Source organism: Chanos chanos, chromosome 4 (assembly GCF_902362185.1).
Source record: "Chanos chanos chromosome 4, fChaCha1.1, whole genome shotgun sequence".
In the NCBI taxonomy this organism is placed as follows: Eukaryota; Metazoa; Chordata; class Actinopteri; order Gonorynchiformes; family Chanidae; genus Chanos; species Chanos chanos.
In genome coordinates this window covers 6,021,555-6,047,430 of record NC_044498.1, presented here as the reverse complement: position 1 = coordinate 6,047,430, position 25,876 = coordinate 6,021,555, and the positions used below count along the sequence as shown (strand labels likewise).

General features: G+C 43.2%; 2 protein-coding genes across 3 annotated transcripts; one reads left to right on the top strand and one right to left on the bottom strand.

Moving 5' to 3' along the window:
- The first annotated feature begins 764 nt into the window (after nt 1-764).
- cpsf3 (cleavage and polyadenylation specific factor 3) lies at nt 765-10,840 on the top strand. 2 transcript variants are annotated; one of them, XM_030771162.1, is made up of 18 exons: nt 765-907; nt 1,264-1,327; nt 1,411-1,508; nt 1,635-1,763; nt 2,309-2,486; nt 3,458-3,547; nt 4,263-4,413; nt 4,823-4,998; nt 6,088-6,246; nt 6,705-6,851; nt 7,148-7,300; nt 7,719-7,827; nt 8,160-8,258; nt 8,497-8,591; nt 8,909-8,996; nt 9,141-9,207; nt 10,124-10,220; nt 10,577-10,840. In XM_030771162.1, the coding sequence occupies exons 1-18, from the start codon at nt 837-839 to the stop codon at nt 10,676-10,678; spliced, it is 2,073 nt and encodes a 690-aa protein (XP_030627022.1). In that variant the 5' UTR covers nt 765-836; the 3' UTR covers nt 10,679-10,840. The 2 variants fall into 2 exon arrangements, with proteins under 2 accessions (XP_030627022.1, XP_030627023.1); XM_030771163.1 differs by having other exon boundaries at nt 8,909-9,034; nt 9,164-9,207.
- A 2,116-nt stretch (nt 10,841-12,956) lies between these two features.
- adam17b (ADAM metallopeptidase domain 17b) lies at nt 12,957-24,076 on the bottom strand. The gene is made up of 19 exons (XM_030770830.1): nt 23,992-24,076; nt 23,350-23,482; nt 22,738-22,871; nt 22,207-22,295; nt 20,764-20,971; nt 20,211-20,338; nt 19,279-19,365; nt 18,430-18,540; nt 17,886-18,030; nt 17,495-17,586; nt 16,911-17,063; nt 16,428-16,627; nt 15,756-15,859; nt 15,104-15,238; nt 14,792-14,922; nt 14,462-14,540; nt 14,215-14,303; nt 13,755-13,811; nt 12,957-13,343 (listed from the first exon to the last, which is right to left on the bottom strand). Exons 1-19 carry the CDS (start codon nt 24,074-24,076, stop codon nt 12,957-12,959), a joined length of 2,547 nt encoding a protein of 848 aa, XP_030626690.1.
- Nucleotides 24,077-25,876: the final 1,800 nt, after the last annotated feature.

Sequence of the window (25,876 nt, the reverse complement as noted above, 5' to 3'; positions counted from 1 at the left end):
GCTGCGTTAGAACGACAGTAATCAGAGGTTATGAAATAACCAGCAGGGGGCATCACTGATTGAACACTGTTTAAATATTATTCGGGGAAGTGTGCGTGCATCGGTAGAAGCTTTAACACTACACAAGACTATTGTTTGCAGTATATTACAATCAGGCAGTCAAGTGGTATATGTGTAACTGACGAATAGTATGCTGGACAAATATAAGCCTTGCCGTCCTTCAGCAAATACAAAAACTCGACTCCGATGTTGTAAAATTGTTATGAACAATATATAACAATATTTGGTGACATAGAATGTGCCATAATCAACAGCAATTATGTGTAGTGATAAAAAGATGACTAGCAACAGTTGTTTTGTATAAGGTAGTGGATTTTTGTTTCCTTGGCAATACAGTAGTTAGTTGCGTTTGGCTTTCATTTTTAAGTCTGGTTTAAACTATCTCTAGTATTACAGTAGTAAAAGTGACATGATAATTAATGATCTTCACAAATAAACATGAGTAAATTATGGGTACAATCACTACTTATTAGACTCTCTTCGACATACTGTTACAACCTTGTATTGCTAAAGATGCGCTGAATTTTTAATTAAGACACGCAGAACACCCCCGCCCCCTAATTCCCTCAAGAAATATTCACGACCCGTCAAAGGCATATTGGCTTTTATTTTGAAACGAGCCGTTTCGGCGGTTTTCTGACTAGTAGTTGCTTGCTTCACCACGCTAGCTACCCTGGTTGACACCGGCCCCATGCCTTGGAAGCTACAAGTTTAAAGCGAACGTTTGAACTGGAATGGAGAACTAGTTTAAATAGGTGTCTGAGTCTATAGCTGAAATGGCTGCGAAACGCAAAGCCGATACGACGGTACCGGCAGAGGAAAGCGACCAGCTTCTTATAAGGCCTCTGTGAGTTCACTTTAGACCCATTGATTTATCTCAAAACTAGCTAGCTAAGCTAGCACGTCCTGGCCTCTTACAATGATCTGTTTACCTTGAGTGCAGTTTATATCTATCCCCACGCTAAACTAATCATCTTCAGCAACATTTCGTTATGGTGCATAACGAATGCTTTGTGGTGTAGTGGAATTTTTTCGCTCGTTTTCGAATGTATAGCATTGGTTCAAAGTTGACCATTTTGGTCTTTAGCCTCCTTCTGCCATCGTAACGTTAACTGAGTGTTGCAGTTGCACTTGCTAACAACTCTAAACTTTCTGACCTTTTTTTGTTTGTTTGTTTGTTTGTTTAACCTTACTGTATGTCAGGGGAGCCGGTCAAGAGGTTGGCAGATCATGCATCATCTTGGAATTCAAAGGCCGAAAGATCATGGTAAGGTCCTCGATGATACGGACTTAAGTCGTTCCGCTAGGAAGAGTTTGATATGTAGTCTGAAGCATCTGTTGAATTTGCAGCTGGACTGCGGCATCCATCCAGGTTTGGAGGGAATGGACGCTCTGCCATATATTGATTTGATTGATCCGGCTGAAATCGATTTACTCCTCATTAGCCAGTGAGTTTTGTGTGCTGCCGATTCGAATTCATTCATTTAGCGTTTTATTTACGTCATTTGTGTCAACAGACAGTCAGAGCTGAAGTTTTCTTTCTCTTTCTCTCTCGCTCCCTCCCCCCTCCCCAGTTTCCATTTGGATCACTGCGGGGCATTGCCTTGGTTCTTACAAAAGACGAGTTTCAAAGGAAGGACTTTCATGACTCACGCCACTAAAGCCATTTACCGTTGGCTGCTGTCCGATTATGTCAAAGTCAGGTAATACAGCAGTTTTACCATGCTACCTTATGATTCAGTCACATCTAGTCAAACACAAGAACACATGTATTTGATACGTCTATTCATTTAACAGACACTCTCATCTAAACCCAATAGAAGGTGTTGTGAAAGTCTGTCAGTTTTATAAATCAAACATAGAGGCTGAAACGCATTATACATTTGACTCAGAAACTACCCAGCACAGAAGTAATTGCTCCATTTAGGACAACAGTTCGAGAGCTTCTGATATGACGCAGTGTTTTTCAAGCCAAGTTTGTCAATCATGGTCCCGTTGCCTGCCCCTGTTCTCTTTTAGCCTCGCACTACCACAGCGATTAAGCCGCTTCACAACTATCTGACCCGCTGAAATGAGTCAGTGCGGGACTTAAAGAGAAACATCCAGGGCAGGGTAGCCTTGAGGACCGAGTGGAGAAACACCAGCAATAGTGGATGCTGTACCACAGAGGGACTAGCCCTGACAGTTGATTGTTGATCTCAGTATGTAAAGCTGCTGACTCTGGCTCGGTTTGTTCTGGTGCGTTTAGTAACATCTCGGCGGACGACATGCTGTACACGGAGACGGATCTGGAGGAGAGCATGGATAAGATCGAGACCATAAACTTCCACGAGGTGAAGGAAGTGGCTGGCATTAAGTTCTGGTGTTACCACGCCGGTCACGTTTTAGGAGCTGCCATGTTCATGATCGAGATTGCTGGTGTGAAGGTGAGTGAAATTCATTTCTCGTGTAGGGGGTATGGAGGGGGAGGGGGGGTGTTATAGCAACATTAATATTGTGTTGAAATCTATGGGAAAACTCTTGCTTTGGCTTTATATATATACACACACACACGCGTAAATATATATATGTGTAAGTGCCAGGCCTGCAGTGTGGGTTTTGTATCATGTTTGGTTTTCCTCCTGTATGAACCGTTATATATATATATATATATATATATATATATATATATATATATATATATATATACACATACATGTAAATATATATATGTAAGTGCCAGGCCTGCAGTGTGGGTTTTCTATCATGTCTGGTTTTCCTCCTGTATGAACCGTTACAATAACCACAATGACAGCTTTAAAGGAGGAAGTGCTATCAAAATAAAACTGCTGTCAACCAACAACAAACTAGGTGGTCACTATGGCAACGACGTGACTAACTATAGCAGAAGCGGTTTTGTACACTGTAGTAAAGGCGGCACACATACAGTAATCTGTCGGTCTCTCTAGAGGGGAAACTATGTGCTGTATTTGGTCACCCTCCGAGCCAAATTTCTCTGTGTGAAAGATGCTTATAGCACACCTGCAGGTGAGGTCGTCCTTTGGCTGGAGAAGGGTGCTTATTATGAGGGAGAGAGTAAGCATCAGTCGAGAGCTCCTCCTTCATCAGCTGCCGTCTCATTTTCCACATGTTTATTTATTTATTTTAAATCTTTCATATGTTCCAAACCATGTCACTCTACCAGGGGAGTCACAAAGACGCGTTTGTTTGCAGTGATCCCACGTTGTCTTTTCTCATGTGGAACAATAAAGTTCTGCTACTGACACAGCTGGTAATAATCAGCTGTCATTACATTAGTACTGCGCTGTGTACCCCATCAGCACTTCAACACGGTCTTCCCCCTCTGCGTACACAGTGACCTTACTTTCTTCTCGTGGTCTTACCTGTCTGTCCGTAGCTGCTGTACACAGGAGATTTCTCCAGACAGGAGGACAGACACCTGATGGCTGCCGAGATCCCCAGCGTCAAACCAGATATCCTCATCACGGTGAGGAACACAGATAAGTGTGTGTGTGTGTGTGTGTGTGTGTGTTTGGGAGGATTGCACTTGATTGCCAGATCAGCCTATAGGTGCAGTCTGTTTGATTCTCGGATCCCTTTCCTCGGTGTATCTTGTGAAAGGAAAGAAAAGCAAAAGTCATTACTTTTGAGTTTTGAAAACCTGTGACGCAACCTGAGCGGTGTGAAGCGCGAGGAAGTTTGAGTTCCAACCACAAAATAACAAAACATACACAAGGTTTTTTTTTCCTTACACCAGGGCTTTGTGAAATGTTATTTCATGAACCTATTGTGTGAAGTCAAATTTGACAGTTGATAGCTTAGAATGTGGAGAAATTCTTACGAGGCCCTCTGCCGCTGGAAATAGTCGACGGCCAAGAACTGAATTCAGAGACACTGAGTGGGAAGGGGTGTCGCTGTCTTTAAGGTAATGGGGAGACAATGGCCTTGTGATTTTAAAATAACTGCATTAGACATTCTGTGGAAAGTCAGGATTGTCCAAAAGGAGAAAACAGATTTTTAAGAGGTTTTATTGGGCAATGCTGATGTTGATCCACATGCTGATCATTCGTATTGTCTGTCTGGATTAAGTCCCCTTGCACAAAGACAGATTTAATCCCAGTCTCTCTGTCTTAATCCTAGTCTCTAATTTAATCCTAATCTCTTTGATCTTAATGTCACTTTCTCTTTTGCCCTCTTGGCAGGAGTCCACGTATGGCACACACATCCACGAGAAACGTGAGGAGAGGGAGGCTCGTTTCTGTAACACCGTGCACGACATCGTTAACCGCGAGGGCCGCTGCCTGATCCCCGTCTTCGCCCTGGGTCGGGCCCAGGAGCTGCTCCTTATTTTGGGTAAGAGGGTTTCGGCCAGGGTGCCTCCGTAGCGCTGCCCAGCCATCTGCCGTGACGTTCAGCTCAAACAGGACATGGTGTCAGGATTTGTTCGATCGTACCTCAAAGCACGTTTTTTAGAAAGATTAGGAATGTCCTGACAGATATTTGTGTTTTTAATGGTTTACGATTTACTCTCATTTTGGTACCTTGTAAGCACTGCAGTACCAGGAATTTTGAAGCACATGAAAGCTGCGATAACGCTGAGCTTGTGGTTAAGCTCGTCATAGCATTCAGAAATGCACATATTTAATATCACGTACGGCGAAATCTCCTCGCGGCACACGCTTTGTAGCAGCGTCTCGGCCCAGTGCCGCTCTCGGCTGGCTTCACCGCTCAAAGGGTCTCTGTGCGGCCCCCTGTTTTTCAGATGAGTACTGGCAGAACCATCCGGAGCTCCACGACATCCCGATCTACTACGCCTCCTCTCTGGCCAAGAAATGCATGGCGGTGTACCAGACGTACGTCAACGCCATGAACGACAAAATCCGCAAAGCCATCAACATCAACAACCCCTTTGTCTTCAAACACATCAGTAATCTGAAGGTAGGAAACACAGGCATAATCTACACCACACCTCCTCTCTGGATGACAGTTTATTATCAACTGTATTGATTGTATTGGTATGCCTGGTTGTAGTATTAACAGTATCAGAATTAGTGCTGGTTGTAGTACCACCTGTGCTGGTGGTAGTACTAGTTGTAGTACCAGCAGTGTTGGTGGTAGTACAGATAGTGGTAGTGGTTGTAGTACCAGCTGTCTTGGTGGTCGAAATGGTTGTAGTACTAGCAGTGTTAGAGGTGGCACAGGTTGTAGTACTCCCAATGTTGGTGGTAGCACTGGTTTTAATACCAGCTGTGGTAGTGGTAGTACAGGTTGTGGTACTAGTTGTAGTACTTCCAGTGTTGATGGAAACGCTGGTTTTAGTACCGGCTGTGGTGGTGATAGTACAAGTGGTAGTTCTGGTTGTTGTCTGGGGGAAATTTTTACTACTTATATGCATCATACTGAAAGCACAGTTTTAAAAACAAGTTGTTTTATTTGACTGAATGAGGATAGGTAGGATGAGTGTTTTATTCTGCTGCGCGACAGGATGAATAGACCTTAAAATACCTCAGTACTTTTTTTTTTTTTTAATGCTAATAGCAGTTCATTCAGCTGACACATAACAGCAGTGACTTATGATGGTGTGTTGTTGTTTTTTTTTTTGTTTTGAGTCAGATTTGCATATCTCTGCAGTAATGTTTAGATTGCCTAAGGACATGTTGGCACAGAGCAGCCTCACTCATAAACTGACTTTGCGGCCAACTGGTTACTTCCCGTTCCTTTCATCACTGCACCAACATTACAGTGTTACTGTGACATCACTCAGTTTAAACAAACAGAACTCTTTGGCTTAACTTTGGTGTTTGACTCTCATTAGAGTGATATGTGACTGTGCTTGCATATCACTAGATTGCTGATTTATTGTTTTATTTTTTCTGTGTCTGTGTGTGTGTCTGTGTGTGTGTCTGTGTGTGTGTCTGTGTGTGTGTGCGTGTGTGTGTGTGTGTGTGTGTGTGCACGTGTGTGTGTGTGCACGTGTGTGTGTGTCTGTGTGTGTGTGTGTGTGTCTGTGTGTGTGTGTGTTGGCAGAGCATGGACCATTTCGATGACATCGGCCCGAGCGTCGTCATGGCGTCTCCCGGTATGATGCAGAGCGGACTGAGTCGTGAGCTGTTTGAGAGCTGGTGCACGGACAAGAGAAACGGAGTCATCATCGCCGGATACTGCGTCGAAGGCACGCTCGCAAAGGTACGACGGGGCCAAACACACACACCGTCGCAACGCATTACACACACACACACACACACACACACACAGAGACACACACACACAGAGACACACACACACACACACGCACGCACACACACACACCCCCCACACACGCCCCCCCCCACACACACACACACACACACACACACCCCCCACACACAGACACACACCCACAAACTCCTACCACTTACAAACCTCTGTGGGCAAATTCCATGCATTCCAATGTCTCATTAAAGGACCCTGTTTTCCACAGAGTGAAACCACAAAGGTTATACAATGCAGTGTAGATTATTTATATGTACATATACCGGAAATGGCTTTTATGACGGTAATTTATTTCCACAATTTTGAAAAATGATTGAAATGTAAAAATTGAAACTTTATGAGAAAGATTAAAATGGACGGTGTTTTTAATGTGGTCTGTGTGTACTGGACAGCACATCATGTCCGAGCCAGAGGAGATTACGACCATGTCGGGACAGAAACTCCAACTGAAGATGTCGGTGGATTACATCTCCTTCTCCGCTCACACAGATTACCAACAGACCAGCGAGTTCATACGCGCCCTCAAACCTCCACACGTGGTACATACACACACACACACACACACACACTCTCCATTCATTCTCTCTATCTCTTAAATCAAATATGCTTTATTGGCATCCATAGTTAGTCAAGTGTTGCTGAGCTAACACACTTGAGTCAACATTTTAGTCGGACGGTAATAAAAGAACACAGACAATGCAACAACAATAACAAGAAACAAAAACAACAATAACAAAGTGACATTGAAATCCAGATATAAGTATTAAATTACCAACAACCATGTAAGAGATGGTAGCCAACAAATCAACCAGTGTGTGTGTGTGTGTGTGTTCAGATCCTGGTTCACGGTGAACAGAATGAGATGGCCCGTTTGAAGGCGGCGCTGATCCGTGAATATGAGGACAATGATGAGGTTCATATAGAGGTCCATAATCCACGCAACACAGAGGCCGTCACTCTCAACTTCAGAGGAGAGAAACTCGCCAAGGTCTCACCCGCCTGGACGCACTCTACTCACATTCTCCCTCTCTCCCTCTCTCAAAATGAATATTCACAAAGCAAATGTGTGTGTATATATAAATATGTTTGTGTGTGTGTATATAAATAAGTATGTATGTGTGTGTAGGTGATGGGGTCTTTGGCAGGTAAGAAGTGTGTGTGTGTGTGTATATAAATATGTTTGTGTGTGTAGGTGATGGGGTCTTTAGCAGGTAAGAAGTGTGTGTGTGTGTGTCTGTGTGTGTATATGTATGTGTGTGTATGTATGTTTATGTGTATATATATATATATATATAAATATGTTTGTGTGTGTAGGTGATGGGGTCTTTGGCGGATAAGAAGTGTGTGTGTGTATGTATATGTATATGTATGTGTGTATATATATATATATATGTTTGTGTGTGTAGGTGATGGGGTCTTTGGCGGATAAGAAATGTGTGCAGGGTCAGAGAGTTTCCGGAATTCTCGTCAAACGCAACTTCAGTTACCACATCCTCACCCCCTCAGACCTGTCCAGTGAGTAAACACTGTGTGTGTGTGTTTGATGACATTGATGTGTACAGCATCAGCATCTGTTTCTATCTGTCATCATTATCGCTGAAGAATAACCCGTCTGAAATGACAACAACATAAAATTGTGTCTGAGGGAGTGATCATCAGTAAGTTGAATATTTTTATATGTGTGAGAGAGCACCATTAAGTGAAACTGAAAATAATTACATAGTCTTACAGTTGTGTGTGCGTGTGTGTGCGTGCGTCTGTGTCTGTGTCTGTGTGTGTGTCTCTGTGTGTCTGTGTGTCTCTGTGTGTGTGTGTGTCTGTGTGTGTGTGTGTGTGTGTGTGTGCAGATTACACAGACCTGACGATGAGCACAGTGAAACAGACACAGGCCATTCCCTTCACTGGACCATTTCCTCTGCTGCTCAGTCAGCTCCGCCACCTCGCAGGTAAGCCCTCTCACTCCCTGTCTGTGTGTGTGTGTGTGTGTGTCTGTGTGTGTGTGTGTGTGTGTGTGTGTGTGTGTGTGTGTGTGTCTTTGTGTGTGTAATATGCGATATTTTTCATGTGTCTGTTTAGGTGATGTAGTGCAGGTGGAGACTGCAGATAAGTGTGTGTGTCTTTAATATGTAATTGTTTGTGTGTGTGTGTGCGTGCGTGTGTGTGTGTGTGTGCGTGTGTGCGTAGGTGATGTAGAGGAGGTGGAGTCTGCAGAGAAACCAACACTGAAGATCTTTAAGAACATCACCCTAGTGCACGACACTAACATGATCAAACTGGAGGTGAGATGGAGAAAAAAAAAAAAAAGTCTCTCATTCTCTCCCTCTTTCTCTCACTCTCTCTCTCTCTCTCTCTCTCTCTCTCTCTCTCTCTCTCTCTCTCTCTCTCTCTCTCTCTCTCTCTCGCTCTCTTTTTTTTTTTAAGGAAAAAGGTACAGTCACATTAGTGGATTTGTTAAATGAGTAGTAGAGGAACATTTTGGCTGCATGTTCATTCCCCTGTGTATTTGGCTCTTTGACTGAAAGATTACTGTTACTATAGGACCTCATTATGGTCTTGTTAACCCAGAATGTCCTTGTGTGTGTGTGTGTGTGTGTAGTGGATTGCAAACCCGTTGAATGACATGTATGCCGACACCGTGACCACGGTGATTCTGGAGGTCCAGTCCAACCCAAACGCCCAAAAAGGTACGAGGCCAAACGCAGACGGTTCTTTTCCACCTTCTGTGCCCTGCCGAGGGCCCGTTCTCCTTAATGAAATAAACCGGGTCGCAGGGCGTGTGACGGAGCTGATGGACGTGTGTGTGTGATGTGTGTGTCCTTTCATTCCAGTGATGGCGACCTGCGTGGGACAGGTGGACCTGAACGTGTTTAAAAACAGACTGGAAATCATGTTTCAGTAAGTCCTCCCCCTGAAACCACAGGGGGTATAGTAATGCCTTTAATGTGAAGAGGGGAGGGGAGGGGAGGTGGGGGGAGGTGGGGGAGTGTAACTCTAGCTGAGAGGAGTGTGTTGCTGCACAGGTGGGTAATACTTTAGTGCTGCTGACTGAGGAACTGAAGGGTTTTAGGTTCAGATGTTAAAGTTGATCCTTAGGAATACATGGGTAGCTACAGGTGCATAGTCCCAAGTCTACAGGTACAGTACATAGTCCCGAGTCTACAGGTACAGTACATAGTCCCGAGTCTACAGGTACAGTACATAGTCCCGAGTCTACAGGTACAGTACGTAGTTCCGAGTCTACAGGTACAGTACGTAGTTCCGAGTCTACAGGTACAGTACGTAGTTCCGAGTCTACAGGTCTATAGTCCTGCTGTGGAACTTTGCCATTATGCTTCAGTACTTAAAGTTCTGGAACCTAAATAAGATCTAAGGGAACTGTGACTGGTACCATTGCCCTCTTCCTGACTCAGAACACCTTTGTAAAAGAAAAAGCTGCATTTTAATGGATCTTCCCCAGTTGATTTGGGGGAAAATAAAAAATCCTCCTCTCGTTCCCTAAAAGAGGTTTAAAATTGAAATTTAAGTTCTTGTAACCCTGTAATCATATTACCCAGTGCCAGCTGGCCCAGGATGTGTTAATGCGTCTGAATCTTGGTTCCTCTCAGAAATGTTTTTCCTTATTTTTAGCTTAAGGGACTTTTTCCTTGCCACTGTGGTTTGAGGCATGTCCACTGTGGGTGTGGAATTCTGGGATCCTGTAAACCTGCTCCTGTAGTAACGCCTGCCGGAAGAAACGCTATACAAATAAAAGTGGGAGTTTTGAAAGGTTTCTGTCTCTCCCTTTCTCTCTCTCTCTCTCTCCCTGTGACAGAGACATGTTTGGTGAAGATTGTGTGGACTTCAAAAATGAGAGGAATCTGTCTGTCACCGTGGACGGGAAGACAGCCTACATCAACCTGGAAACTAGAGTGAGCGTTCACACACACATTCATAATAAACCCGTGCACAAACAGGACCAGTGGTTTTAGCTCCACTCGTTTTAGGGAGGACTGTTTGTGACTCGTGTGTGTGTGTAAGTGTGTAACTGCTCTAACACTTTGGTGTGTGTGTGTGTTTTTAATTGTCCCAACCATTTAGGGTGTGTGTGTGTATATATGATAGTCCTAATCCTTTGGGTGTGTGTGTGTGTGCGCGTGCGTGTATGTAACTGTCCTAACCATTGGGTGTGTGTGTGTGTGACTGTTCTAACCCTTGTGTGTGTGTGTGTGTGTGTGTGTTAAGAAGTGTCCTGACCCGTTCTCTGTGTGTGTGTCTCTGTGCCCAGACTGTGGAGTACGAGGAGGGCAGTGCGGATGATGAGTCGGTGAGAGAGATGGTGGAGTTGGCCGTCAGACGTCTCTACGACGCCATGAACCCCGTCTTATAGGACTGGGGGTGTGTGGAGGAGGGGAGGCTACTGTGTTTGCCCCCTCTCTGTCTTTTTTTATTTGTTTGTTTGTTTATTTTTTTATTTGTTTATGGTTCTGTGAGGATACAGCTGAATTTTTTCAACTCATGGTCTGTGATTTTGTTTGATTTAATAATTAAAAAAAAAAAATTAAAAAATAAACCCTTTTGAAGGCCAAGCAAACGTGTTGTAAAATGTTGTCAAGGTTGTAATTGTTGTGTCATTCAGCAAACAGCGCGTGTTAACAAAGTCAAAATGATACATGTCCAAATGACATGAACATTTACACCGTCATGTGGTGTAACATGCCTTGGAACGGAAAACATTAAAGGCAGATCAGTTACACAAAGTCTACATCTCTGAACTTCAGTATGTTAAACTGAACTGAACTGTGATGTTAAGTCTTAAACCCAAATCTATTTGACATTTACACACACACACACACAAAAAAATACCCAATACTGAGTGAATGGAAGTAAGATTACAAAACAGGGAAAGAATATAGTCGTCAAATGAAAGCTTTTTAACTGTGTCATGTGATATCTTCCTTTACCGCCTGGGTACGGGATGGCTCGGAATGCCTCTCCGAACACAAAAACACCTCGCCACAGATATTTACATATAAACACTTGCAGGAGATGAGATGAAATTAACACAGAGAATTAAACTAGTCCATCAGCTCTCCCTTGGTTGACGGGTATTCCCAGAAACCTTGAGTTCACCCAAAAAAAAAAAAAAAAGATTCCCACCGGAAAGAGAAAACGTCCCGACTCCCACGGGGATATTGCGGTGTCAAGTCCGTAGATTCATGAGATGACTGTAAAACTGATTCCCGTAATTTTGGACTTCCCACCGCGACAGACGCTGTAAACAAAGTCGATCAGTCACATCCAAATCAATAGAGTGGACCGTTTGTAAAACCACATGGCCTGTCAGTTCAGACGCGGGAAACTTTAAAGGTTTTTTTTTGGACGTGGCGGCTATTTCCACTGCTGTGCGACAGTTCGCCTGGGTAACTTTTAAAACGAAAACATTCATAACAGGTCACTCATGACAACTCAGCAAATATGACCCAAAAAAATGAGCATAAAATACATGTTTAAATACATTCTACAAACACAGCGTTACAGCAAATGGAGAAATATACAGCAAACTGCATACTGTCTACTGACAGTACTTAAACAGATTTAAAAAAAAAACAAAAAAAAAACCTCTTGAAATAATTTTTAAAAATCCAACTTGTAAAATGTTTAATATCGCAGTATTTGTTATAACCAAACCAAATAGGCTTCTTATTGTAACAATACTTAGAGAAAATGTGAGAAATGATTGATTGTCTTTTGTGGTTTGGCAGAGACTGATTGCTGGACAGAGACTTTAGTAATGCTATAAGAAGAACACTTAATGACTCAGTATTTTAATTACTAAAATGCTGGTGTTGTAATAAGTAACATTAACACAAAAAAAAACCCTAGTCATTCTCAAATTGTGCAAAACCCTTTTCTTTTGAGCACTAAAGCAAATCAGCATTCGGTAACACTTCAAAGCCTTCTTGTCCAGAAAAAAAATGCTTTAAAAACCTCCTAGAACACAGAACTACTGTCTATAGGCTTAATTCTGACAATGCTGACTCACTCAAAATCGATTCAGTGACCTCTCTTATGCTCCTTTATGTGAAGACATACGGCAGCAGTGAGTGCCCGTACGAGTATTAATGCCACTAAAGGTCACGGTCTTATGCCTGAAACTGCGTCGTGACCGACAATCTGAGTCAAGACGATAAAGCACGTTCAACTGAACTGGAAAGAGAGACAGAGAAAATGACGCTTCCCAATGTCATGACACTGTATAAATAGCCAAAACCAGCATCTGCAGCAAAACAAGGAATTCTCCCATAAAAAGAGTGATATATATATATATATATATTATATTATATATATATATACACCACTCCTGTAATGAGATGTCAGAGACCTCCATCATCATCATCATTACCATCATCATCGTCCGATCAGCCACACATTCAAAGAATAAATGTGTGCTTTTAAAACCTGTGCTCAACATTTGTTTTTAAACTTGAGAGTACATTGAATTCTGTAGCAGAAACAGTTGTAAACAGTCTTTTATCAGAGCATCCATTTGCCCTACTTTGAACTTCAGGACATTAAGAATCATAGCCCTTTCTCCATCTACTCTCTTTCTCAAACCCATCCATCCATCCAACCATCCATCCATCCAGCCATCCCTCCCTCCATCTTCAGCACTGTGTCTCTTTGCTGTTATTCTGGGCATCTCTCCTCATTCTGAAGGAATGGCTCTTCCCCCCGCTCTCCGTTAGGTCCTCAAACGACCGCGCGGCCGCCGACCCCCCCGACGGAAAGTCCTCTTCCAGCACCAGCTCGTCCAGGTGGGAGTCATAACTGGGGTCCTCCTGGATGGTGGCCATGCGTGGAGGCTCCACGCAAGGCGGAGGGACTAAAACGGGAGCCGCGGCGGCAGAGGAGGAGACCGGGGGGGTGCTCGTTTGGAGGGGGCCCGAGGCCTGAAAACGGGGGGCGTTGGCGGAGGAAGAGGAGACGGCCGAAGTGGGGGCTTTAAAAATCCGCACCGACGCAGATTCCAGACTGCTCAGCAGCTCCGCGTTCTGAAAACAGAATTACATAAAAAAACACACGCACACGCCCATCAGACGGACAGACGGACACGCACACACAGACCTAACGGTTCTAAACCGCATGTTTCTGAACAGTTTAGTAGACTTTAGCGAATTTGCCGAAACGCTCGCTAAGCGTTACTAAACGGTACAGTATGCGGTTTGAAACACAGAGACAGACACGTCAAAAGATACAAAGACGCAGGAGAAAAGTCAAACATCTTTTTCGAGTTAAAGCTTTAGAGACCAGTAACATAACCTTTCGGACCAGTTACTGAGTGAGTATTTGCATGTTTAAAAGAAATCTACTGCTTTGCCTACATGTAAAGCGAGAGACAGAGAGAGAGCGAGAGAGAGAGAGTCTGGTAAAGGACCAAGGTGGTGATTGCGTTGTGAACTTACACTGGAGAAAAACAGCGATCTGGCATTGAGCTCATACTGCTGGTCCAGTTTTTTGTCCTAAAAAGCAGAGGGAATGAATACAAGCCATGAAATAAACAACAACAACAACAATAATGCCACACACAAATCCTCCATTTCCAGCGTGTTCATTCTGACCCCTGACACCGTCTCTGAAATATACGACACACGAGCTTAGCTTCGCCCTGTCGCAAATCCATGGCAACACAGATCTCCTCCAAAAATCTCCATCTTCCCTTATTCCAAACGGCACAGACAGCAGCAGGCGACATAACATTGCTCTTTTAACAACGCCGTACTTTGCTATTCTGCATATTTTACAATGCTGCAGCATGCAGTGCGGCTCTCAAGAGTTAAAAAGGAGTCTGTGGTCTAGGGTTACCTCAGCCTTCCCTCAAAGGGTTAAAAGTGCTGTCAGAGCATAAACTCTGGTACAACTCACCACACAGTGAACTAAGATACTGAGAGGAATCCAGAAGAGAAGGGAAAAGACCACAACGGATCCCACAATGTTGTCAGCGAGGAACTTCCCTGAAAGAGAGAGAGAGAGAGAGAGAGAGGGAGAGAGAGAGAGGGAGAGGGAGAGGGAGAAAGAAAGAGAGAGAGAGATTTTATTTTAATTCATTGTCTCTGCTTCTGCGTATGAATGAGATAACGCGTCAGACAGCAAAACAAAAAAAAAAACTCACCGAAGGTGTTAATGTCCAGTTTATCGATGAAATCCCACAGTCTCTCAATGACGTCCTGCACCTGCTTCATACACTTACCCTGCAAAAAAGAAAAAAAAGACAACAAATTATTACAGAGTAATACCTTTACGTGCAAAACGTGTTAAGAACTCATTTCTGTCAGCTCATTTGAAGACATTCTCATACACTCCTTAACCAGTAGCGATACAATCTGCTAACCCCAAACGCTTCACCTCGGCTCATCAATCTATGGATTACTGGTAACCTGGAAACTGTTGTTGTTGTTTTTGGGGTTTTTTTTTTTGCATATCCAATAAAATAGTCACTTACTCCTCCGTCACAAAAGCCCACGGTACAGGGCTTTCCTTTCCGCAGGTAGACAAAGTTCCCCTCCTCGTCCTGGTACGGTTCACACACTCCTTCCGCATTGCGACAGCACACCTTACAGGAGCTGTTCGTTTCTGTGACGAGAGAGAGAGAGAGAGAGAGAGAGAGAGAGAGAGAGAATGAGAGAGAGAGAAAGGGGTGGGTGAATATGCTCCTTCAGAGAGAGAAAGAGAAAAAGAAAGAGAGAGAGAGAAACAAAGAGAAAGAGAAAGAGAAAGCAGGTTGGGAGACTAAGAGAGATGCATGTTTACCCACCATTGCAAGCGCAGGGTTTCCGCTTGAGAACAGCCTCACAGAAAGGAATGCATTCTCCGTTTAAACACTGGCCGTTGTCCACGCACACTGTCGAATCCGAGGCGTTTTCTGGGGGTGGACACTCGCTGCTGTTTCCTGTCAGAACATACACACATATAAATCACACACTGATATACACTACAGCCCACACGCTGCTACAAACATCTGAAAACACAAATAAACGTGCGTCAGAACTCACGAGTTCCCCTCAAAATCACTGCGTCATTCACGATTCATCATTCTGAGAATATGTTTCTCTGCCTCAGGCTCTGCCGACTCAGATGACGGTTTCAACTGAATACAATGCGACTAACTTAGTTTATTCTGAAGATACTTTTGACGTAACAAATTTAAAAGAAATTAGAACGTTTAAAAGAAAAAAAAAAACTTCATCATCACCGGTAAGACATGTTTGTGAAACGGTAAGACATGTTTGTGAAACGGTAAGACATGTTTGCAAGCCATTTGGAAAAAGGTTTGTTCTGAAGGAGACCAGAGGACGCGTGGCCTGCGGCTGCTTGGTTTGTTGGTCAGACTCGTTCACTCACCTGTGCAGTAGGACATGTCTTTACAGGAGGTATGGTTGGTTTGTTGGTCAGACTCGTTCACTCACCTGTGCAGTAGGACATGTCTTTACAGGTGGCATTCATTGCCTCCTGACACACTTTCCCCTTCTTCTCATACATGCAGTCTTTACAACACGCACTGTTCCTATCACTGACAGAGAGACAGACAGAGAGAGAGAGAGAGAGAGAAGGAGAAAGAGTTTGAAAATGAGAGATTGCTGATCAATTACCCCCCCCATCCACTGACAGATTTTGTGCAACTGGGTATAAGTAACAATACCTCTTGTTTGATGTTGCCCTGACAGTGAATTTCAACAGATACAGTGTCAGAAAGAGAGAGAGAGGTAACCTCAGTCCCACAGGGCCACTGTACAGCTAATATTTAATGCTCAGTCTACTGTCTATAGAAACCACTGATTCTACAAAGTTTAATGCTCAGTCTACTGTCTGTAGAAACCACTGATTCTACAATCTACAATGCTTAATGCTCAGTGAACTGTCTATAGAAACCACCGATTCTCCAGTGTTTCATGCTCAGTCTACTGTCTATAGAAATCACTGACTCTCCGAGAAAACACCTCCTCATCTGTTATTCTAAACCCTAAAACATAGGGACTGTACAGTGGTCCTCTAAGAGACAGGCTACCTCCTCCAGCTCTATGGAATAAATGAGTTAGTAAAGTGCAGTGTCAGTTCTGGCCACTGGGAGGAGCTCTAACCTGCATTGGGCAGTGGGGCGCAGTTTGCAAGTGGAAGTGCAGCAGCGGTCGTCGTTTAGATGGAGCAGACCAGGGTCACACTCCTCGTCCTCCTCCACCCGAGAGTTCCCACATACGTTACTGTTCCTTTCTTTGAAACAGGTGGCCGCCTTCAACCGCAACTGCTTGGCAATGGAGGTCTTACTGCAGGTGGAGAAGAGCTGAGAGAGAAAGAGAGAGACAAAGAGAGAGAGAAAGAAAGAGGGTGGTATGACAGAGATAGATAGAGGGAAACACAGGAGACAAAAACTCGTACTGAGTACTAACTAACGGACTTTAATCCTTTTCTAATTTTCTACATGTCAGCTAAGGACAGTGTTTAAGAAGACTTCTTGTTGTTGTAGTCTATAACAGTAATTAGTGCACAGACACAGACACACACGCACACGCACACACTAACAAAACATACACGCAACACACACACACACACACACACACACACACCTTGTTGTTTTGATGATCTCCACTGACGGCGATGGGGTACATCACATATTTCCCACCTTGGTCCTCTCTGGGAGCACAGCCCGGAACGTCGTCCGGATCGTGCACCGCTCCGAAGTTATGTCCCAGCTCATGCGTGGTCACCAGGTCAGCTTCCTGTGGGGAGGAAAGATGTCTGTCCGTTTAAAACTAAAAAAAAAAAAAAAGGCACCAGCAAGGACACAGAACAAAACCGTAACGGTTTCAACTCACCGCTGTTCATTATCAATAATCACAGCGGGAGAGAGAAATGCTTTGTTGTGTAGGGTACAATTCTCTCCATCTTTTTTTTTAATGGTTCATTTAACACGGATAGAGCAAGGTCCATTTTATCCCATAATCATTATCATAGCCTCATTCTCCAACTGCCAAGCTGTCTCCTTACTCTCCAAACCACTGCTGGTTTCAATTTACATATTGAGCGGCCACACTAACGTTTAGAAACGTAATAACTAGCAGCTAGCAACCAGCCTGAAGGCAAAAGAGACATACACAAACACACGCGCGCGCGTGTTGGTGTAAGGTCAATCAGAGTTTGATTCTCTCACCTTGGTTAGAATAGTTTTTCCGTAATTCTTTGTGCTGGTGAGACCAGTGTTGAGGTAGATGGCGCGGCCGCCATTGTTAGTGGATGGACATTCTTCACAAAGGGAACAAAAAACACAAAAGAGTTGATTACGAACGAGATCCATTATGACTAATATTATTCCACTCTGTTTCAAAACTTTTTTTTTTGTAAATACCAACTTCAGTTTAGATCTAAAACATTAGTTTGCTGGGGTTCAGTGAGTTAAAGAAGCAAAATGTTCAGTGATCAATCCATCAATCATTCAATCAATCAATCACCGAATCAATCAGTCACACGGTGCTCCAAGCTAGATTCCGAGAGGGCATTCCAGACTTCATGAAAACAACATTCAGAACATTTCCAACACTTACTCTCGGAGCAGAGTCCTCCGGGGAAACCCTGCTTGGAGGGGGCCACGTAGGCCAGGCCCAGGGTTCCCTCATCGAAATCCTGATAGGTGAACAGGTGAGCCAGGCACACGTGGGATGCGTTGTCTGCGATGTCTATGCTGAATTGCTACGGACAGAGAGAGACAGAAACTCTTCAAAGTTCATCAACCATCACGAATGTCTTCCGTATGCTAGTCATTTCTACAATCCACACTATCATTAAAAAATGCTCTTTAAAAGCTTCAGGACTCTCCAGACATCTTCTAAAGCGCCTCTGTGCTTAAAAACTCCCAAAATGTTTAAAAGAGTTGTTTAATGTTTAATGTTTTTTTTAAAAAGTGCCTAAGTTTTTAAGTGTGTAAAATGGTCAGCAGACCACTTGTCAACTGCTATTAAAACGGATGGTGTCCACTGGCAACCTTATAGTAATTGATTGTTATGATAATGAGGTCAAAGGTGACGCTACGCTCTAACTGAGGTGACACACTTGAGGGGAACCGTCAGAACCCAGAGCGTTTGAACCCACCTCCAGAAGGCTCTTCACGTCCCAGACATCTTTGCCCTTAACTGGGCTGCCTCGCATGTTGAAGTGAGCAACTCCCTCATCCACTTTGGTGGGTTCCTGGTTGATGATAATCTTAGAGGAAAACAAGACACAACAGAGTTTCAGACTGGCCACAAAAATTCTCCGTCACGGTCATGTGACCAAAAAAATCCCCCCAAACAAACATTTTTTATGTGCTTTCATTTTACACAGGTCCTTATCCAGAGATGCTTAAAAACAGTGTATACAGATGAGAAGTAATCTACTAGAAGAACAGATTGCTATACACATAGATGACTACAGAACAAAAAACTGTGGGATAAATTCAGCGCTAACGCTAATGCTAAAGGCTACTGTGACATAAAGCTAAACGGGGCTGGAGCTGTATTCAAAGTGATGAGAGAAACGTCGCGATAGGCAGTGGGGCCTGTTACTGGGCAGATTTTACAAAGACACACAGAAAGAGCATAAAGGTCTAGACGCTAAGGATGCTAAAGCTAAACTAAAACTGAAGACAAACAAGTCCGCTCCCTAAGAAAAATACATGTATGTCTATTAGATTTAGACGACAAAAAAAAAAAAAACGAGCATTGAACATTTCTATACTATTTATCTCACCTTTCCGGGGTAAAAAAACAAACAAACAAACAAAAAAAAAAACATGATTCACACATAGTCTAAATTTCTGAGGTCAGCGTTTCAAGGTGAGAGGTCAAAAAATTCGTAGGCAAACCGAAGCGGTGACAGAGTACGACATTTCGTTTCGAGTTCTCCCCAAGACCGAACAGTACAGCCCGGCCCCAGTCGGATCCCCAGGATTTTAAAACTGACCTGGTGGATTTGGACTCCATATCCCTTATACTCATCGTCCCACGATGTATTTCTGTAAATGTCGTCCACCCGGTCCATCAACTCAATCTGCATGAAGCGGGGGGGGGGGGGGGCGAAAAAAAACAGACGCGGTGGAAAAAACGACAGAAAACAAGGTTACAAAACATGACATGTCACTTTCCCCTCCTGGTCACTTTCCCCTCCTGCCCGGAGGCAGTACTCGCAAACCTCTCTGGAGGACACTCATCTCTGCATTTGACTACAATGACGTGGTCGAGATCATCACTTAAATTCATGCCAATGGATTTTCTGATTGCCAGATAGTCTATTTGGGAAGGGAAAAAAAAGGCATGAATAGTCGAATATTCGTACTGAACGGGCAAATCCGACTCGACTGAGAAGAGTCGGGTACAGGCCTGAGTGACTCTCTTAACACTATGTAGCATTGTAACACACATAAAAAGCGCAAGCAGCTTGTAAAGGCTAATCCTTAAAGGGATGCCATTCACATCTATCGGCAGTGTATGGCCCACCGAAAAAAGGCGTGAACACGTCGAACCCGTCGCTGTCCCCAGCACTTTTCAAAACAAACTGACGCCCATACCCCTTCCTCTGTGCTATCTGTGCTCTAACATATCATTCTTTCCACCTTCTCGTCTGTTCCGCTCCACCCTTTTCTGTCTCTTTTTTCTTCTCCCTTTGAGCTTTTACTAATGAATCTATATGCTGCTTCCATGTTCCATTCTTTCTTTCTCTCGGCCATTCTTTCTCCAACTCTCTCTCTCTCTCTCTCTCTCTCTCTCTCTGAGACTTCAAAAGCGCAGTTAGCCAAAGAGCCGTACATAAACGTCTGAGTACATGTCTGTGTGTTTTTCCAGTTGACTGACGGCGAACAATGAAACCCAGTGAGGAGTGTCTTGTTTTTCTCTCACCAGGTAGTTAATGGTAGTGCTCTCCTCACGACGGCCCATGTGTCTAAAGAAACGGTAATCAGCCACCAGGAGCAGAGGGCAGGTGTTCTTGCTGTGATCGTGCACCTCCCGTTTCTCCCTCACAAGCTCTGGGGAGGAGAGGTATACCGCACCACTCAGCATTTCAAAGCCGCAGGAACAAAGCAACAACAACCAAAGGACTAAGATCAAAGAGTAAAGAATCCAATACAATACAATACAGTACAACACAGTGCAATACAATACAATACAGCACAATGCGATACAATATAATACAACACAATGCTATACAATATAATACAATGTCAGGATGAGACAGAGAATCTTTGGCTTCACAAAATTAATGACAGACAAAAAAAAGCACTTGTAACTTTACAAAATAAGTTGAAAATATAAAAGCAGTTTTTATAAAAGGGACAGGCTAATAGTGGTCCATGGTGTATTAGTAGGTTTGTGTGGGACTCTCGGTCATCTCATTCAGACAGTCTCCTGTGAACCTGTCCTGATGAATGAACAGTCTTTCACTCAAACTCACCCTCATCTTCCTCCTCTTCCTCCTCTTGCCCGTCTTTCCCCTGCAGGGCTCCTGCTTTCCGTACGCTCTCTGGCAGAAGGTCGCTGGCATCCGTGCTCAGGTATCCGCAGACTTTGGGCGCGTGCAGTCGGCTGACGTTCCTGACGTCTCCCGAGCGGTACACCAGCAGCCTGTCGTCAGGAGCAGTGTCGGTGAACCTCCACAGAGGCTGGAGAGAGAGAGAGAGAGAGAGAGAGGGAGAGAGAAAGAGAGAGAGAGAGAGAGGTAGAGAGAGAGAGGGAGAGAGAGAGAGAGAGAGAGAGAGAGAAGAAGGGGTTTAAAATGACATCAACGGCACCCATACACTGATAGCTTTAGTGTAGTGAGTATAAGGACTGATGTTTCTTTTTGAGAGTGAAAGAAAGAGAGAAAAAGTTTAGAAAAAAACAGACAACTGAGGTCAACTCATTTTCAGCTCCACATCGATGTACCGAATAAATGAATAACCGCTGATGATTCCTACTTGATTAAACAGGATAATGAGTTCTCAGTAAATCCTGAACTGAATTACAACTATCTGGTGATTTGGTGATAGTTTAAACCAAAACTGTTCCTTGTAGATTTGGACCAAAGTCAGGCTAGTCTTTTTTTTTTCCCCCAGTAAACTGTCTAAACAACTTTGGATAAGGTTTGTTCATTTCCACTCAGTTGCAAACTCCCGTGGCTTGTATTTGGCAGGCGCAAAACCCGTCAACAGTGTCCTTACACAACCCTGTTTTAAACACAAAGCCCAGGAGTAACTGATGTAACTGATGGTAAGAGGGGAAAAAAACCTACTCAAAGTGGAAAATAGCAGGCGGAGGTGTGTCCCAGGATTATCTTGTCATGTGGATTAGATACTGGTTGAGGGCTCTTTGTGAAGAACAAAGCCAGGCGTTGGAACAACAAACACACTTCATCGCGTGAAGCCTCATTTGGGTATACTCTAGAATTTTGTGATGCGACCGACTTTTACATAATTCTTCGAAATAACACATTTTACAGCAGTAGAAGTGATGTTAGACAGCAATAAATAAAGCCAAAACAGATCATCATCCACCAAAGTTTCCCAAATCCAGTGTGTGTGTGTGTGTGTGTGTGCGTGTGTGTGCTGGAGGGGGGTGGGGGGGCAAAATGGCTTTGGCCCACCAGGGTTAGACTTGGGTACCCTTATTATACAACTATCTTACTATTAGGTCTGTGGTCCTTAAATTATAGACTTCAGTACTAAAGAACACCAAGTAGTGTATGCAAACCTACAGCAGTTGGGCATTAAAACACACAGTATAGACTCAAGAGATATGCCTGTTCTCCTCCTAACTCACCTTTTAATAGGCTTTTCAAGAGTAATTAAGAGAGTTGTTGAACATGTGGTAACACACCCCAACAAGAGACCAGCATAAGAGACCAGCATAAGAATGATACCTCAACATTGTACTCTGCTTCGTGAGTCAGAATGTGGGCGGTGAAGTCTCCCTCATCAATATGCGCCTGCACACGGGAGTGCTCCTCACCTGAGAATGACTGACAGTTAGTTTGACCAATGCCATGACCGTTCACACTTTCAATTTAAACCCAGTTCGCATACAGAGTGAGATGTAACACTGGTCTTAAGAAAACCAAAGGGGAACAAAAATAACTACCGCACATATGGGAGTGTTGAACGCGTTTAATTAGTTGTGCCTATCACTACTATCACATTTATGTAACACCTCTGCAGTCATTACTTACACAGTCACGCTTTTAATTACTGTGAAAAACACTGATACCATATTACATATTCATGAACCTATCTGCACATGAAGTCTTTAAATACGCATATTCATTAAGCTCTCATCAAGACAAAGATTGAAGAATGACAAAAAAGGGATGTTTATAAAGTTGATAACTATATTGTTATTACTGTAAATGCATTTACTACAACGACTGAGGTGTAATTGTTTGTGTCGGACTTACCGATGACATGTCCCGTGAAGAAGTTTTGTCTCTGGACCTCATAAGGCTCCTCTCTTCCGTCCTCACCTATGACCACAGCACTAAAGTCCTCCGTAAACAGATCTGTGTTCGTCCGTAAATACAGACGGAAGTGCCTGCCAATCAAAGAGTGAGACAAGTCAGGTTTGAGAAATGGCTTTGCAGGTGAGTAGTTCAAGTGAAAGCAGCAAAATTCAATTAAAAAAAATAATAATGCGAACCACTGACAAAAACAGCCTGTTCGTTATTTCAGTGGCCCCCTCCAAAATGTTAAACTAACACTTACAAATTTCATTCCATTTTTGTTGTTTTCATCTTTATTACCCTAACACATCTCCCCACAGTCTGTGATCTCATCTTAATTAATGCGTCTTTGATTGGCTGCCCTGTTATTTTTGCTGGATTGCTACGTTTACATTGAACAAGAGCAAAAGTCCACATATCCGCCTTTTACACCGACGATCCGCAAATGCGTTGCTAGCTTTAGGGCTGATCAGCATCATAGAACAGTGTGGTCCCGTCGAATCAGGAGGAACTCACACAGCTAATCAATATTCGCTGTAATTGCTACAGGTGGTTTGTAAACACGCTTACCTCTGTAACGCAGTGAAGCTGAGCAGCCTCTCCACGTGGGTGTTCATCTCCACATCGCGCTTGCGAATCGAGTGGTGTTGAAGACTGGACAGGGACAGCACGTCAAAATCTGACAGCATCTCGCTGATCTTTTCTGAGGGGGTAAAGGTATTAGAGCACTCAGAGATGGACGACAGGTAAGGATGATAGTCCGGTGGGTTATTTTGTGGTCAGACCAGCAGCTGCAGCTCGTGGTTTTTCGTACGCGTGCCACAGCTTTGAGTCTCTCTTACAGTAATCAAAGAACACGATTTTTTTCAGCAGCCGTGAAGGTATGGCTTTGATTAATATGACTATAGCCTATGTCGATAAACCATGGTGAAATTTGATTAAAAGAAGTGTTAAGCGCCACCACGGGCTTTAAATTGAAGGTAGAACAAAAAACTTGATTATTGGCCGAGAGTTAAAATGGGACTTAAGTTTCTAAAATAGAGTAAGTTTCTAAAATAGAGTAAAACAAAGTTTATAAAATAGGTTACAATCACAGCAACGTTGGTTTAAGTGTTTCATAGCAGCAACCATTGTTCGAAAGTACACGAAAATGTCCTCCAGTAAGTACGGAGACAGAAGTTGAGATGATCCCGTAGTTTCAAAATTACTCACCGTGCTCACTGTCCTCAACATCTCGCGGTTTAGTCAAGCCATTCGTCAGGCATAGCAAAAACAAAAAGAAAATCTGAGGTTTCATTGTGAAAATCACAGAACCACGTAACCTGGTTTATTCCACGGATTGCTGCAACATTGTATGAGATGGATTAGTAGGGGTGGCTGGTATCAACATCTGGACATGATCAGTGAAGTTCTTTCGCCTACAGCCGATGAAGTCAAAGAAACAAAGTAACTTCACAGCAGCTCACCAGCAAACACAGAGTTGTGAACGAGTTCATTTCGAACACTTCTTTGCTAATTAGAAATTCAGTCGAGCTTCTAACATACCTACACCAAAGCAAATTTACTAACAACGATTGTCAAACGCAGCCGCTGTACACCCGGAAGTAGTACTGTTGCGGATGCAAAAAAAATTCCAGATTTGAGACATGTAGAGGCATGTCAAGTCCGAAGGAAAGGCCTAACCAAATGACATCCGAATTTCAGCTGGCGTGCGAAAGATGAATGGTTATATAAAATAATCGTCGACGGTGTTCGTATTTGGAAACATGCCTTTCGGTTCGGAGCGGACAAGGGCGTTACATAAGCAGCAAATCCGTTTCGGGAGTGTGGGGGGGGGGGGATTTTGGCAGTGAGGAGACATGTCCATGCTATGACCAGTCTATTTATAAACGTTTGCATCCCTCCCGTAAATATTCAAAGGCATGAAAAAAGACTTTTAACCTTACCCGATTACAAAACAGAAATAAATATACACGTAGAAATAAATATACACGTAAGTTTTACATATGAGGATATACTGATCAAACGAAGATTTACGTTTATTTTAATCCCCATCCACCCATGTCATCTGTGTAATCCAGCAGTTACCATTTACTGGTAAAAACATTATTATTCAAGAAGAAACTGTACTAGGAAGAGGTTCAGCTCCCTGAATGATCGTGCCCAGTTTGATGTATCCATTGACTTTCATGTAAGTGTAAGAAAACTGTACTTCACTGTTTTATTATGTCTTTAACTTAATATGTTCATAATAAATTTTATCCGTAAAACCGATTCACTTAGGTTCGTGGTTATTGCATCTAACCAGTACAACGTAGATATCGTCGCTTTGCTGAGTAATTCTTATTTATGATAACCCGTTTTCAGGATACAGTCTGAAGGTCTGCCTCTCCCGTGTTGTGAGAGCCCGATCCGTATGCGAGTACTCCCACATTACACAGTATCAAAACACACATTTTTCATAACAAAAACATAAGAACAGTCCAACCTTATTCATTGTCAGAACTTATCCAGAGACAGGAAACCCACGATAATAACAGGATGTTATTAACAGTCAGTTTGCACATAATAACGAGCATTCAAACAGTGGTGGTTTATAAAATGACGATTTTTTTAATTCAGGTGACCGTTACAGAGGGTAATCAGGACATTTTTGCGAGGCTTTGGGGAGGAACAGGTATCAGGAAATGGGAGTCAATGATTCGCGGGGAAAAAAACCCCAACACGCACCAAAACAGTGGTCCGAATTTCTACTAACATATTCTCCCAAATGTACAGACCTGCCATGTGAGGTACTAAACCTTAGAGTCACTCTAAGACAGCAGCATCTCACACTCCCATCCTGTGTACGCTGAAAAGACAGACATGCACTTGTTCTATATGATTTTCTCATGTAGTTCAACTCGTTTTGTTTTTTTTAAATCTAATTATCAATATTTAGTAAGGCATGCTAAGAAAACAACTAATTAACTCCCGAATCAGGAGAGGATTTTTTGTTTCAAATTCAGGTGCCCAATTATAAATAGGTTTACAGAAGCTAATGAAAAGTGTTAGCTTGGCTGGGAAATGTCATCTGATTGGCTGAAGTGAACACAGC